The following is a 16,936-nucleotide window of genomic DNA, read 5'->3' on the forward strand; positions in this document are numbered from 1 at the left end:
TTTTCCGCAGGGGGACTGCTTCTGGATACCGGGTGGCGTAGTCCACGATGACGAGGATGTGTTCATGCCCTCGGGCAGACTTAGGCAACGGCCCCACCAGATCCATTCCAATGCGCTCGAAGGGCACCTCGATGATGGGTAAAGGAATCAGCGGGCTGGGGGGAGGAGTCCTGGGCGCCGTTCGTTGGCAGGTCGGACAGGCCTTACAGAACCCCTTCACATCCGCGTCCAGACCCGGCCAGTGAAAGCGATCCCGGATCCGCTGGATGGTGTTAGCGGCTCCTAGGTGACCTGCCATCGGATGGGAATGGGCCAGTTCGAGGATGGTTTCCGTCTTCGTCCGCGGGACAACCAGAAGCTCCTTCTCCTCCCCCCTACGCTGAGCCACGCAGTACAGCTGACCGCTTCGGACCACGAAGTGCGGGAGAGGATGGGGCCGTGGGAGGACGTCTTTTCCGTCCACAGTCCGAACTTGACTCCAGCAGTGTTTTAGGCGATCGTCCTCCCGTTGTTCCCTGGCAAAAGAGCCCCCCTCGCTGGCCTGCTGGAACACATCATAGAACAGGTTAGAATTTGACGAGGGGGACTCACCATCTCTCCCGCTGTCCGAAGCTAGCAGCGCCGGCCGGTGACGACATCTTTGTGGCCGGCGACGACGGCGGCAGTTCCGTTCCGGGCTGGCGGGCTGAGCAACGGCGGCGAGCAGGCGGTCAAACCCTGGCCAATCTCTTCCAAGCAACAGTGGGACCGGTAGGTTCTTTACCAATCCGGCTTCGACGGGCCAGGTGCCATGGGCGGCAGCGATGTTCACACGGCGAGCGGGTACTTGTTGGGTGTCTCCATGCACACACGTGATCGGGAGGTAACTCTTTTGGCCAGGGTGAGGCGGACACAGACGAGCCTGGATGAGGGTGACTGCGCTGCCCGAGTCCAGGAGCGCCCGGATGGGCTGCCCGTTCAGCTGGACGTCCGCCGTTGGAGCCGCAGGTGGGACGTGCTGATGTACGATGCAGCCCGCCAGCCAAGCCCGCGGGGCCGTCGCTGTTTCTGCGGTGGGCATGGGCTCGTCCACCGGAAACGGAACTGCCGGTCTGCCAACTGCGCGGGAGGTGCCCTCCGGCGTGCGTCGCTCCTGGACCACCCTCCGGGGAAATGGCGGCGCTCTCTCTCCGGCCTCCCGCTGGTGGACCGCATCCGCCAGCTCGATCGCCTCCACCAGATCGAGGACAGTGGCGGGGTTCCTCATACCCACCGCCTGACGATGGGACCGAGGCAGGGCGCGGAGGAGGCGATCGATGACCACTCGTTCCACTACCTGACCTGCTGTGGGCTCCCCGTCGAGTAGCCAGTGTTGAGCCAACCGGACGAGATCAGCGGCCTGGGCCCGCGCTGGCATCCGACCCTTAAACTCCCACTCATTGAACTGTTGCGCTGCGCAGACGGGAGAAAGCCCCAACCGGGCGAGGACCTCTCGTTTCACTTCCCTGTAGTCGTTCGTGATTGCGGGAGGAAGGGAAAAATAGGCTCGCTGGGCTTCACCGGTTAGGAGAGGAGCCAGCGCGGAAGCCCAGTCTTCGACCGGCCATCCTTCCCAATTGGCCGTTGTTTCAAAAATTTGGAAATATGCTTCAACATCGTCGTGATCCGTCATTTTAGGCAGCAGCCGAGTCGCTCGTATGCGGGGGTCAGGTAGTGGAACTGGCTGGGCCGCCTGGGCATGAAGGGCGGCGATATCCTCTTCAGCTCTGCCCTGCCGAGTGGCCAGATGTTCCACGATCTGCTGCTGGCGGATGCTGACTTCGGTGAGGCGCTTCAGTATCTCCTCCATCTCCAACGGAAGAGAGAGCGCCGATCAGTGCTGGGGTGGTGAACAGAAAGAGAACAAAAAATATAGTTGAGTGCGGTGAAAACTGCTAACACTTGTGTGTGATTTCTCATGCAGTTGCCCGCATTCTCCACCAGATGTCACGGGTGAGAAATCACACAACAAGGTTGCTCGTGCAAAGTGAACCCCGGAGGGTGGATTGATTGTGTACTTTGGGGAATCGGTGCAAAACGGTGAGACAAAGGTGCGTGCTGTCGTCGTGGCTGGTGTTCCTGTGAAATCCTCGTGCTCGTGAAGGTGGGTGTCCAGGCGTGCTCAGTTGGGCTGTCGGTCACTCGCTGCCTTCTGTGAGGGTAGAGAGAAAGGGTTAGTTCCAGCACGTTCAGCATGAGACGGGTGTCCACTCAAGTGAGAGCGGCAGCGGCTTTTACACCCCCTCGCTGATCGGGTGCAGCTGTGACCGATCAGCCCGTGATGAGGTTGTGCAGGTGCCGTGCGTTGGTTGCCAGGGCGACGCTGATATGCCCAGAGAGACTCGTCACAATACATACAAACACATACATATTTTCTTACCAGCAGACAAAAAGTCCATCAGGCTCAGCTCGTTTATCTTAACAAATTTTTGGCCATCCCCCAGTTTCACCTAAAACAGCATGTCATGTAATGTGTGACAGAGTTTTACACAGAAGACAGTAAAGGTTTTGTGCCTAACAAATAAATAAGTAAAAGTTACAGAAATTCTGATGCAACAGTTTGTATATTCACCACAGTACTTTTAATAATTGGTTTGAGCATCGCCATTTCAACCGTCTATTAACGTTAATTTACATGCCGCAATTTTTGGACGTTTAAAAACAGCAATATACAAATGAATGGGATATAACAAATTGCAACAGAAATACAAATTAAAATAAGATTTTTTCATATTATTCAAGGTTTATCTTTATCTTTTGTGACGAAAAAAAGGTTTCTCCATATGAACTCACCGCGAAGTTTGTTAATGTTAGGCCTAACGTTAAATTTCATTCAATTTCATCAATTTACAACCAATGCAGTAACAATAGCACATTTATTCATATAACATCAAAATTAAGCTTTAATATGGAACTTAATAAGAGCTTACCTTTCTCTGTGAGGGGGAAGAAAATGGCGATCAGCAACGACGATAAACTTCTTTGTTCAGATTAGATTGAGGGGTGGGGCTTAAAAGAGTAAAGTTAACGAGGCAGATTTAACTCTGATAATTTTCACCAACACTAGGGGGTATCTTTCACTATTTGTTGTTAAATCAACTCCTTAAGAGTAAATGCAGAGTAACACTGCTTGATTAACACTGCCAGTTTTACTGTGTAGCCTAACACCTCCAGCTACACTCATTGGAGTCCTGATTGAGAAACTTTGTTTCCTGTTCAATCATGTAAGTTTTCTTTCTCCTTATGTTGTGCATTTGTTTTCACTTGATGTACACTCACCTAAAGGATTATTAGGAACACATATTACATTTCTCATTAATGCAATTATCTAATCAACCAATCACATAGTTGCTTCAATGCATTTAGGGGTGTGGTCCTGGTCAAGACAATCTCCTGAACTCCAAACTGAATGTCAGAACGGGAAAGAAAGGTGATTTAAGCAATTTTGAGCGTGGCATGGTTGTTGGTGCCAGACGGGCCGGTCTGAGTATTTCACAATCTGCTCAGTTACTGGGATTTTCACACACAACCATTTCTAGGGTTTACAAAGAATGGTGTGAAAAGGGAAAAACATCCAGTATGCGGCAGTCCTGTGGGCGAAAATGCCTTGTTGATGCTAGAGGTCAGAGGAGAATGGGCCGACTGATTCAAGCTGATAGAAGAGCAACTTTGACTGAAATAACCACTCGTTACAACCGAGGTATGCAGCAAAGCATTTGTGAAGCCACAACACGCACAACCTTGAGGCAGATGGGCTACAACAGCAGAAGACCCCCAGGTACCACTCATCTCCACTACAAATAGGAAAAAGAGGCTACAATTTGCACAAGCTCAAATTGGACAGTTGAAGACTGGAAAAATGTTGCCTGTTTTGATGAGTCAGAATTTGGCGTAAACAGAATGAGAACATGGATCCATCATGCCTTGTTAACACTGTGCAGGCTGCTGGTGGTGGTGCAATGGTGTGGGGGGTGTTTTCTTGGCACACTTTAGGCCCCTTAGTGCCAATTGGGCATCGTTTAAATGCCACGGCCTACCTGAGCATTGTTTCTGACCATGTCCATCCCTTTATGACCCGTCCTCTGATGGCTACTTCCAGCAGGATAATGCACCATGTCACAAAGCTCGAATCATTTCAAATTGGTTTCTTGAACATGACAATGAGTTCACTGTACTAAAATGGCCCCCACAGTCACCAGATCTCAACCCAATAGAGCATCTTTGGGATGTGGTGGAACGGGAGCTTCGTGCCCTGGATGTGCATCCCACAAATCGCAATCAACTGCAAGATGCTATCCTATTAATATGGGCCAACATTTCTAAAGAATGCTTTCAGCACCTTGTTGAATCAATGCCAAGTAGAATTAATGCAGTTCTGAAGGCGAAAGGGGGTCAAACACAGTATTAGTATGGTGTTCCTAATAATCCTTTAGGTGAGTGTATTTCATTTAGGTGTGGGTAGTGATGGGCAGACCGAGGCTTCGTGAAACACTGAAACAGTTAAAGCAAATGTGCTATATTGTGTTAAGGCTTTGAATCAATCTGACACCCGTCTCTATGGTGACCCCTGCTGGTCAGAACAGTGTAAATGCAAAAAACCCAAGCCAAACATGCTTAAAAACACCTTTTACAAATCAATTGCAAATGTTTTATTGACGGTAACTACTCATCTAATAAAATTAAATATTAAGTGTCTATATGTTATTTTATCAATTGTCAGGGCTTGTTTTGTTTGTTCCATGGATGGCTCAGATAAACAAGCCATACGAGACTATTAACTACAATTATTCCTTTTAATTATACTAATGTCTCATTAAAACTGATCAGAGATCAGGTTGTTCAATGTTTCTCAGTGACTGCTCATGATTCATGGGTTCACAGAGATCTTCGCCCCCTAGCGGTGAACCATTGACATTTCGAAACAGTGAGGACATTACGAAGCCGCGTTTACTGAAATCACGTGACTTTGGCAGTTTGATAAATGCTCTGAACCAATTGATTCGAAGGTCTGTAAAGCTTTGAAGGTTCATGAAGCAGTGTTTTGAAATTGCCATCCCTAGGTGTGGGCTCTCTAGCTAATGTTAGATCTCTTTTCTTTTTTGTTGCCAAGGCTCTACGTATTTGGAAATCAAGTGATTTCTAACCAAAGGTTTGTTCTCTCTGCATTTCCTTGTGAAATATCAAATATCCTGACTCTGTGGTCTATCTTGTATTTGGTGGATTATTTGCAGAACACTTGAAGAGATATATTGTTTTTTTTTTTGTGAGTGGGGTTTTTCCTACATCAACAGGATTTGGACTTAAACTTCGACTCTTTCAACTTTCATTGTAGTGATTCCATACTGACCCAAATAATCACTCATCTACAACCCTGAACTGATCAGAGAAACTTTTCTTATTTTTCATTGGCATTTGCATTCTCTTTTTTTTCAATTTGATTTGTATTACTTTACAGACCATCTGGGTGTTTATATTTCTTTGACTTACTGTTCTGGTATTATTTCAATTTATTTGCATTTTCATGTAAATGCAATGCTCCGATTATTTTTCTGGTGTACCATAAACATTTACTTTATATAAAGGTATACAAATTGCATTTGATCTCTATTGTTTGTAACAATATACTGGGAAACATAATAAGATATGTTTTAGCAGGGTTAAGTTAATAGTTGGTGGGCCCCTCCTATTATTCAGATCTACGTGCTGTTACAGTGGACCGTGGTTATAATCTTTACTGAATTATTAAATGTAAATTATCAGCATTATTGTTAATAATAAAAAAATTGATGTATTACAGTAGCCACACGTCAGACTCAAAGTTCACCATCATCAGAAACTGAATAGGTCTCTGGTTTCAGTTAGCTTATTGCCAGTCATATTTCAAATCTGAAATGTTTCAGAATGGCATTTATCTTGTTTGGCTTCTGTTATTGTTTGGGTTGGGCAACAGTGGAACGTTGAAAGACCCTCATCTAGAGCTTTCAGATCAGGATCTTTTTCTGGGGAGCGGATCAGTATGACTTTGCCATCACGCTGCATGCCGGAGACCTCCAGTGCTTCTGGCACTTTCTCACTATGGTGAGTGCTTCTACTTACACTTCATTGTAAAACATTGTTTAAACATTAGAGTGCACTCGAATCCTTTGAATGTTCCAGCTCAGTGTGTGTGTGTGTTCAGGTCCAGCTGGTGACCGGTGTGGCCCTTGATAGACATCTGTCTGTGTTTGTTAATGCCCCGATCGGCTTAATAGTTGGCAATGCTGATGATGCAAGTGGTCAGATTGGCTTCAGTGTTGAGGAGACTGGTGAGTCTAACCTTCATACGTGTTTTAGTTCATCTGCTGCCGTTATGAACAGAAAAATCATGTTTCTAGAATTCAAAGTAGATTTCATGTGGACTATGCAGTGAATGTCAGACACAAAATAACACATCGTTTTCATAAAACATACTAAATTAACATCAAAGTGCCATATTAAATCACACTAATCAATAAATAATCATGTGTATATCTGTGCAGGTTTTTATCAGATGTGCTTCAGTCATTTCCACAATCGCTTTGGGAGCGTGCAGGTTTTCCTGAACTTTGGTGTGTATTACGAGGGACGAGAGAACATCGAGAAACAAAAGGAAGAAGAGAAGAAAAAGAAAGAAGAAGATATGAAACAGATTAACAGTACATTATCCTTCATTGAGGTAATAAACAACTTAATGTAGCGCAACAAACACATCCTTACTGTAATGTGATCTGCTTTCGATTATGTTTCAATTTCTCGTTTTTTCATCTCTATGTTAAAAACAATGTGAAATATTCAATAGATTTAGTTATTTAGCACCTGACTGAATAAACTGTGCGCTGCATACAGGAGAGCAGCGTCAGGCTGCAGAAGTTTGTCTTCCACATGTGGCGTCACTACAACTACAGTCTCGTCATCATAACCGCTGGATTCCTGCAGCTCCGCTTCCTCAAGAGGCTGTTCAACAGCAAACCGAATGATTCTGATCGCGTGTCAAACCGCCAAACTGCTGAAATTTGGCGATCCAAACTGCTGAATCGACTCACTGATTCATAACGCTTCGAAGCTTCATGAGGCCGTGTTTTGAAATCGTCATCACTATATGTCGTTATTTAGGGTTTTTTTGCGCACAAAAACTATTCTCGCCGATTCATAAAGTTATTTTAGAACCACTGTAGTGAGATGGACTTTGTAACGACGTCTTTAGTACCTTTTAAGGGTCTTGAGAGTGAACCGTGCATTGTGCCAATGGAGGCCTTTCAGAGCCATCAGATTTCAACTAAAATATCTTAATTTGTGTTCTGAAGATGAACGGAGGTCTGACGGGTGTCGAACGACATGAGGGTAAGTAATTAATGACAGAATTTTCATTTTTGGGTGAACTAACCCTTTAACACACACTCAACCTGCCACTGTTCATCTCCATTATAACCTGCTCTTGAGGAGTTATTATGCTGCGTTTACACCAAATGCGAATAGAGCGTCAAAATCGCGTCTAGTTTGACGCTTGAACATTTTGAATCCTTTCATTCGTCCACAGTGCATTGGTCGCGCGTATAAATCGAGCGTTTGAAGTGAATTAGACGCACGTTCAAGGTGCTCCAGGAGAAATATGTCATAAAACACCACTCTGCCTCTTTTCATTTTCATTAAAAATATATATTAAACATTAATAGCCACACAAATGTGGTCCAGGCAACTCCTACATTATCTTCACTGCATGCATATTTAAATATCCTAAAAAAATAAAGTTATGAAACTTCTCTTTGCCCTCAATCAAAATGATTTGGCAGACAACAAATGATGATTCATGAGAGTAAAGATCGGCCGTTAGATCCACACAAGACGAATTATATCTGATGTTTAACCACTACAGGACATCAGAGCGGCTGACAGCAGAAGGACTGGCCGAGGAAAAGGCTGCTCTCGCCGGGGTTAATGAGCGCAAGATGCTCAATTCATGTCATATTCGCGTCATTCATGTCATTTGCGTGAACTGTCCGTGTGAATGAGGCGGAATCGCATCCATCGCGCCGCGCGAAACACGTTTATCCATTGACTTAACATTGAAATCACTCCCTCCTGACACTCTATTCGCGTTTGGTGTGAACGCAGCATCACAACTCCAAAAACGCAAGATAATTTTTTTTAAATAGGCGCTATCTTTATAAAGATAAACCACATATAAAAATAACCCACAGATTTGAGCTTTAAAGAGCACCTATCATGGAATTTTGAAATGTACCTTTCATGTAGTGTGTAACATAGATCTAATTGAACAAAAACATCCTGCAAAGTTTGAAATATGACAGTGCACCGTATATATGGTTATTTTCTTTCAAAAGTAAGAGTCGACTCTGAGTCATTTTTAAGAATCGTTAGAAGACCAAAGCTTTTTCTCTGACTAGAGGACGTCAACTTGTCAAGTCATTTGAATACGATACGCCCACTTATTGCGCTCCAAGACGCCAGTGAAAACTAGAAAACATCATGGCGATGAGACGCCAGTGAAAACTAGAAAACATCATGGCGACGAGACGCTGTGTTCTGAAGTGTGACTCAAAAGCAAACTTTTTTCATCTGCCCAAGGATGAGCATTTGAATACTAAGTGGCTTAAAGACAAATCATACATCGTCGCGATTGTGTGTTTATTAGTCTTCAAATGTCTCTATTTGCATGTTTCGCGATCTCAGGAAGCTTTTATTATGGACTTCTATTATGGCACATGGTATCTTCTTCGTCTGTCTGTACCATATATGGACTACATGTGCACAGAGCACCCTCCGGCTGCCAGGATGAATTTAAAACAACACATTAGAGTCTCCATCGCTCTGGATTAGGCTACATCTGCGCATTTTGAGGAAGTATTGAATAAAAAATACTTCTCTGTTTAGAAATTTAACACAGACATATGAGAATCTATCAATATTTCTCCTCATCTGCACACTTTTGAACTAAATGCTGTTTCACTAAACGAGGTTCGGGAGGAACATGTCAGATAATTGACACAGGTGGAGAGTACTCAGCTAATCAACAAAGAGGTATATATACGCAGCCGTCCTACCTCCATTTTGTTGAAAGTTTTTCAGCATCCCTCCACCACCCCTTCTCCACATCTTGCCCTATCTTTTAGTTCTAAACCACTTACATACGGGGGGTACTCTGGGTTCGGGCTGAAGTCCGAGCTCGAAGCCCTCCCCCCCGGACAGCATGCCAAATACGCAATTCAATTAACTCTCTACAAATTATATGTAAGTGTGAACTCGTGAAAAGCCCTGAGGGATGTTGATTTGTCGCGAGTCTTCGTGAGGAGAATAGAGGAGTTTTTTTATGAATGAGATCAGCTGAGGCTCATATTACAATCAAACGGTACCGACGCGGTTTTCATATTCATAACTCCTGACACATATTAACAAATTACTGTCTCTATAAGACTTTGAGAATAAAACAGAGGTAAAAAATGGAAGCTTGACTCTTAGATCTTTTAAATGATGTATAGTTTGACATGGTAATTACTTACATCTGACAGCCATTTGAGCTAATTTAAACAAATAAAGCTTGAGGACAAATGCGCCCTCAATCAAGTTAAGAGGTTAAACCGAAAACCATTTATGGTGATGGGCGTTCCGTTTCCGAAAATATCTGCACAGACTATACCAATCACAACTGACTGGGTCATCGGACCAATCACCGCAGATTAGCGTCACGTAAAGGCGGGGTTTTGAAAAGTGAATCACTAAAGGAATCATTTGAGAATCGCTGTCAAAACAGGTAAAAATAAATGCATATTATAAGAAAACTAAAGTCTTTTTGTCATTGCATGCATGCAAAACTGTTGTTGGGGACTTCTAAAACAATATTTGGAACATTTTAAATGCCATAATAGGTGCTCTTTAAACAAGTACATTCTCACCTGAAAAAGTCTTAAAGCTACATTTTGTGACACAACAGTAGTATTTTTAAATACTCACTTCACCACCTGACAGCAGCAAGCAGGCTCCTGATTGGTTAACGAGGTGTGAATTGACAGCAAAGTACCCCAAATCAGAAAAAGTTGGGACAGTATGGAAAACGCAAATAAATTAAAAAAAGGAGTGATTTCTGAATTTACTTTGACTTGTATTTCATTGCAGACAATATGAACACATAATATTTCATGTTTTGTCTGGTCAACTTCATGTCAATTGTAAATATGCATCCTTTCCTGTCATTCAGACCTGCAACACATTTCAAAAAAAGTTGGGACAGTAAAGCATTTACCACTTTGTAATGTTGCCATTCCTTTGTAATGTTGCCAACACTTAAAAGACGTTTAGGGACTGAAGACACCAAGTGATGAAGTGTTTCAGGTGTAATTTTGTCCCATTCTTCCTGCAAACAAGTCTTAAGGTGGGCAACAGTACAGGGTCTTCGTTGTCGCATTTTGCGCTTCAAAAGCCTTTTGCGCAGGCCAGTCAAGTACCCGTACCCTCTTCCTCCGCAGCCAGGACTTTGTAATGTGTGCAGAATGTGGTTTTGCATTGTCTTGTTGAAATATGCATGGACGTCCCTGGAAAAGATGTCTTCTTGAAGGCAGCATATTAAGCTCCAAAATCTCTATGTACTTTTCAGCATTAATGGTGCCTTCACAGAAGTGCAAGTTACCTTTGCCAAGGGCAATGACACAACCCCATACCATAACAAACCCTGGCTTTTGGACTTGTTGCTTGTAACAGTCTGGATGATCCTTTTCTTCTTTGGTCCGGAGCACACGGCGTCCATTCCTCCCAAAAAATACCTCAAATACTGATTCATCTGACCACAGTACACGTTTCCACTGTGTGATGGTCCATCCCAGATGCCTCCGAGCCCAGAGAAGTCGACGGCGCTTCTGGACACTGTTAACATAGGGCTTCCTTTCGGCACAGTACAGTTTTAACTGGCATTTGTGGATGTAACTACGTATTGTGGTACTTGACAAAGGTTTGCCAAAGTAGTCCTGAGCCCATGTGGTGATATCGCTTATAGATGAATGACGATTCTTGATGCAGTGCCGCCTGAGGGATCGGAGATCACGGTTGTTCAGCTTAGGCTTGCGCCCTTGTCCTTTGCGCACTGAAATTCCTCCAGATTCCTTGAATCTTTTAATTATGTTATGCACTGTTGAATGTGAAATATCCAAATCTCTTCCTATCTTTCTTTGAGGAACATTGTTTTTAAACATTTCAATAATTTTCTCACGTATTTGTTGGCAAACTGGTGATCCCCGGCCCATCTTTGCTCCTAAAGGATTAGACCTTTCTTGGATGCTGCTTTTGTACCAAATCATAATTACTGTTACATAATTACCTGTTGACATTACCTGTTTCAAATCACAAAATTATTTAACCATTTTACCTCATTACTAGCCCTAAATTGCTCCTGTCCCAACTTTTTTTGAAATGTGTTGCAGGTCTGAATGACAGGAAAGGATGCATATTTACAAATGACATGAAGTTGACCAGACAAAACTTGAAATATTTTGTGTTCATATTGTCTGCAATGAAATACAAGTCAAAGTAAATTTAGAAATCACTTCTTTTTTTAATTTATTTGCGTTTTCCATACTGTCCCAACTTTTTTTGATTTGGGGTTGTAAAAAAAAAACAAATCGGGCGTCAGGCGCGAATTCGCTTCAAACGCGTGAATGCACAAAAAGCACCAATTGCGTGTATCGCGCAAGACGCTCAATTCGTGTCAAATTTACATAATTCTTGCGAACTGGACGCGCGAATGAGGCGGAATCGCGTCCATCGCGCTTCAGAAAACACATCTATTATGCCACAGGACCTCCAGACGCACGTCACCGCGCCTTTCCATTGTCTTAAAGGGTTAGTTCACCCAAAAATGAAAATTCTGTCATGAATTACTTACCCTCATGTCGTTGGACACCCGTCAGACCTCCATTCATCTTCGGAACACAAATTAAGATATTTTAGTGTAAATCTGATGGCTCAGAAAGGCCTCCATTGGCACAATGGTCTTTACACTCTCAAGACCCATAAAAGGTACTAAAGACGTCGTTACAAAGTCCATCTCACTACAGCGGCTCTACAATAACTTTATGAAGTCAAGTCAAGTCAAGTCAAGTCAACTTTATTTATATAGCGCTTTTAACAATGTAGATTGTTTCAAAGCAGCTTTACAGTGTTAAACAGGAAAATAATGCAGCATAATTTTATTCAGCTGTATAGCCATTCTGGAAAAATTTCAAGTATCATACAGTGACAGTGTGGGCTTTAGATCAATAATTTGATCAGTAATTTAGTTTAAATGGTTAATTTAGTTTATTATTTAGATGTATTTCGATGTTTAGTTGAAAAATTTAGTGTCCCCAACTGAGCACGCCAAGCCAGAGGCAACAGTGGCAAGGAAACCAAAACCCCATTAGGTGACCTAATGGAGAAAAATAAACCTTGGGAGAAACCAGGCTCAGTCGGGGTGCCAGTTCTCCTCTGGCCATAGTGAAGGGTGAAGTGACGAGAATAGTTTTTGTTTGCAAAAAAACCCCTAAATAACGACTTATATAGTGATGACCGATTTCAAAACACTGCACTGCACACTCGATTCATGATTCGGATTGCGTGTTTGAACCGCCAAACTGCTGAAATCACGTGACTTTGGTGATCCAAAACCGCTGAATCGACTCACAGATTCATAACGTGTCGAACGACATGAGGGTGAGTAATTAATGACAGAATTTTCATTCTTGGGTGAACTAACCCTTTAACATTGAAATCACTTGCTCCTGATGCTCTATTCGCGTTTGGTGTGAACGCAGCATTACACTTATACAAGGGGTTTCTTACACAGAAAACCAGCAGAGGGCGACAAACCCCACTGTTAACACACACTCAACCTGCCACTGTTCATCTCCATTATAACCTGCTCTTGAGATGAATATGACACATCTGATGAGTGAAGAAAATAAAGACAAGTCAAAGTGAATATCAGAATATTTATGCATCATTTATCATCAAGCTGTGTGAACAAGTATGAAAATATGATTTATTTGTTCAGTAAGTGTTTAGTAAAACCCAAACGATTTATCGGTCTGCCTATTTTCTTGGCCGATATGAGCCTGTTGCAGATATATATATCGGCATCGGCATATATGCCACTGATATGAACACGCACCCAAGCATGTCCATGTGTCTCACAGCATGCGAATATTTACACAAAATTAAGTCAAAATGCCGGTCTTGGGGTATCATTGTAAACATAGTCGGTTATGTCTTAAGTGAGCGTAAACATGAAATTCAAGTTTAAGCGTTTAAGTTTCATGGCCCATAGAATATCTTTTTGAATGAATATCTGAACATGCGTCAAAAGAAAGAATGGAGCCTCAGTTTTATTCTAGCTTCATGCATTCTTTTATCAACACTTGAATGTGGGTACATTTCATGAAAAAAGCAACATTTTGAGGAAAAAGCTGATAAAATCGTGTTTTTAACAAAGACTAAGTTACATACAGATGGGATTCAGATCGGTTATCAAACAGTCCATCAACACCTCAAAGCTTCACAGTCCCGGGTCGACATTTCATTCAATAACATACCCAGCTAGAAATGTTATTGTTTTAAGAATGTTTTGAGAACATTGTTATATTCTTGTAATGTTTTCAGTAGCTAGTTTTATTTTTGTTACCAGAATGTTCTCCTAAAAGCTAGGACAATGTTCTCTAAACATGTTTAGTGATAAGATTTATAGAACATTATCCCCAAACATTCTTATAAAGTTTTAGCGGGAAGTTTCCCAGCAGGCAAGGGACTCCAACGTCATTCAGATATTTTGGTTGAAAGTGAAAATCATACATTCTTATTGACATAAAATCATAAATTCTTATTGACATAAATTCTCATTGAGTATTAACAGAGGTTAAGATATTGATGGTTAATTGAAAATGTTTGGTGTCACCAAGATGGTGATCAGTGTTTGCTTTAGTTGAGCTCTTGACCCAAAACATATTTTTTTTCTCTGTCTGCTTTAACTGTGTTTTTGCAAACCACATCTTTTACTGTGACCTCACATTGTAAATGTAGAAATTACTCTTCTTCACAGCCACTGATTGTATCCATAATATATGCAAAATAACATCCATATGATGTGAATATATAGCAGGGCAATATATATATATATATATATATATATATATATATATATATATATATATACACATACACTGTTAGACCTTGCCAGGCTTTTTTTTACAGTAGAATACAGTAGAAAAGGAGATTTCTTGTTTTCACACATATTTCTCCATTACCCAACTGAATAAACTGTACTCTGCATACAGGAGAGCAGCGTCAGTCTGCAGAAGTTTATCTTCCACATGTGGCGTCACTACAACTACGAGCGAATGAGACGAGGAGCTGATTTCTACCTGCTTCAGTCCAACTCCACTTATGTGAACAGCTGGTCTGCCGTCCAGAGTCTCGTCATCATCACCGCTGGATTCCTGCAGCTCCGCTTCCTCAAGAGGCTGTTCAACAGCAAACCAGCAGAGGCCGACAAACCCCGCTGTTAACACACACTCAACCTGCCACTGTTCATCTCCATTATAACCTGCTCTTGAGGAGTTATTACACTCACACACAGGCGTTTCTTACACAGCAAACCAGCAGAGGCCGACAAACCCCGCTGTTAACACACACTCAACCTGCCACTGTTCATCTCCATTATAACCTGCTCTTGAGGAGTTATTACACTCACACACGGGCGTTTCTTACACAGCAGTGTCTTTATAATGTACAATGGGTTTATTTTTTCCCTCTTTTTTATAACAAGGTCCCATTTGAACGTTTTTTGTTTCATTTCAAATGCTTTTATTTGCAGAGATTGAATTATTTTGCCTTTGTCCCAGAAAGAGACTCTCAGCAAAATGCCATTATTTGTAATGTTCTGTGAAAGGAGATGAATGTCAGTAATTGTGTGTCTTCTACAGAAACATTAGACTTTATTGTCTAGTTTGTAAGGCCAGTATATCTCCAGAAAGAAGAGAAGTAGTGGATTCCAGTAACATGAAGCTCCTGTGAGGACGCTGAACATCTGCTGATGGAGCTGCTCTATTCTGAGAGGAACACAATCACCTGATGATGCAAATATGAGTTTCACTGTCTGACACTTTATTCTCTGTAATGAGTCAGAAGAGTTGGACTAATGGAGAGATGAGGTTTGTTCATGTTCATCAGTTTATAATGAAACACTGTCAGTGTGTGAAGCCTCTGGACTGCTGAGATCGTCTTTGACTCTGGTTAGAGAGGAAGAGCTCCAAAAGTTCAAACCACAAAACTATTAATGATACGCTGGATTCAGAAAACAGGTCACGTCTGTGAGCAGTTGTGTGTGTGTGTGTGTGTGTGTGTGCGTGTGTGTGTGTGCGTGTGTGTGTGTGTGTGTGTGTGTGTGTGTGGGCATGTTTTTGTGAAATATCAGGACACAAATGTGTATAATGACATGGGTATGACATAGGTATTACAAAAAGAGGGTGAAATATGAGGACGTTCCCCATGTCCTCACTTTTCAAAATGCTTATAAATCACACAGAACAATTTTTTTTTTCACAGAAAGTGAACTGCACAGTCTCCTGTGTGGGCTAGGTTTAGGGGCAGGGGCAGTGTGAGGGGATAGAAAATACGGTTTGTACTGTTGTGAACTTCAGTTGTTTGTTGAAGAATAGACCAGGAGACGTCGGATCAAGACAGAATTATTCTTTTAATGAGAACCTTCTGTGCTGCAGGTCGTCCGAAAACAGTCTGATTTCACAGCACAAGATAATGCAATTTATCTACATTTCATGGGAAGTGGTTCTACAGCAGAGGAGGAGACATTCAAACAAAAGAATGCAAATGTAGTGTAGGTAAAAGACACACCCTACTATGAAATCCCTACCAGTCCCATTGAATAGGCATAGCTATTCGCATGCTGATACTAGCCAGGCCAAAGAGCCATAAAAGATCAATGTCTGGGCTGGGCACCCAAAGGTGGGCTTTGACTCATTTAAAACACAATAGAGAATAACAGGTCTGGCAGGAAAGGAGACTCTTGTTAGAGCCTTTGAAGTCAGTAAAACAGGTCTGGGAGATTTGCGTAGCAGACTAATTCATCTGACATCATCATTTTGACCTAAAATCCTAAATGCAATGTACTTTCTAAAATTTGTAATCCCACAACACATTCATTTCTTTGCTCCTAATTTCTGGTTGTCTAACCATCGTCACAATTCCTGGAACCTTTCCTGCTGCTTCTGCATAGCTAATTCCCTGTACGGCCTTGACACGTTGCACTTCAGCTTGCCTCTTGCTAACCTCACATCCTCTGTAGGCAGAACTGTGTTCCCCACAACAATTACAACACTTCAGCTTTGTACCCTCTTGGCATTTTACATAATCGTGCTCACCACCACATTTACCACATCTTTGCTTGCCCTTGCATACTGCTGCCACATGTCCAAATCTCTGATATTTAAAGCATCTAAGTGGAGGTGATATATAGAGCCTCACATCATAACACATGAAACCAATATACACTCTTTCCGGGAGTTTTTCCTGATCAAAATTGATAATAACTGAAAGGCTATCTTGCATATTTCCGTTCCTGTTTATTTTTAGACGTCTGACTTCATTTACTTTTACATTTGTTATGTTTTTTTTCACCTCTTCAACTGATACGTTTACCGGAATCCCTGTAATGACTCCTTTTGCGAATTTCCAATAAGTCATAGAACACTCCACTTTCTTTTTGTTTATCATGTTTATTTTGATTGCGTTCCCCTGTTGTCTTTCATCCTTACACACAACCAGCAGTGCTCCATTTCTTAATACTTTAGCACTCTTTATTTCCCCTATTTCCTTATTAAGAGATTTCGTTAGCTGTATTGGATTC

General features: G+C 42.2%; 1 protein-coding gene across 1 annotated transcript; it reads left to right on the top strand.

The window, feature by feature from the left end:
• Positions 1-5,909: 5,909 nt before the first annotated feature.
• On the top strand, positions 5,910-14,579 carry LOC307121287 (transmembrane emp24 domain-containing protein 6-like; the record flags this gene model as incomplete). Its single annotated transcript, XM_079808819.1, is given in 6 exon segments — positions 5,910-6,014; positions 6,016-6,085; positions 6,088-6,122; positions 6,197-6,323; positions 6,537-6,712; positions 14,349-14,579. Coding segments are annotated over 6 exon segments (744 nt in total).
• Between the last annotated feature and the right edge of the window lie 2,357 nt (positions 14,580-16,936).

This window comes from Gobio gobio, assembly GCF_949357685.1.
Source record: "Gobio gobio genome assembly, chromosome: 25".
NCBI lineage: Eukaryota > Metazoa > Chordata > Actinopteri > Cypriniformes > Gobionidae > Gobio > Gobio gobio.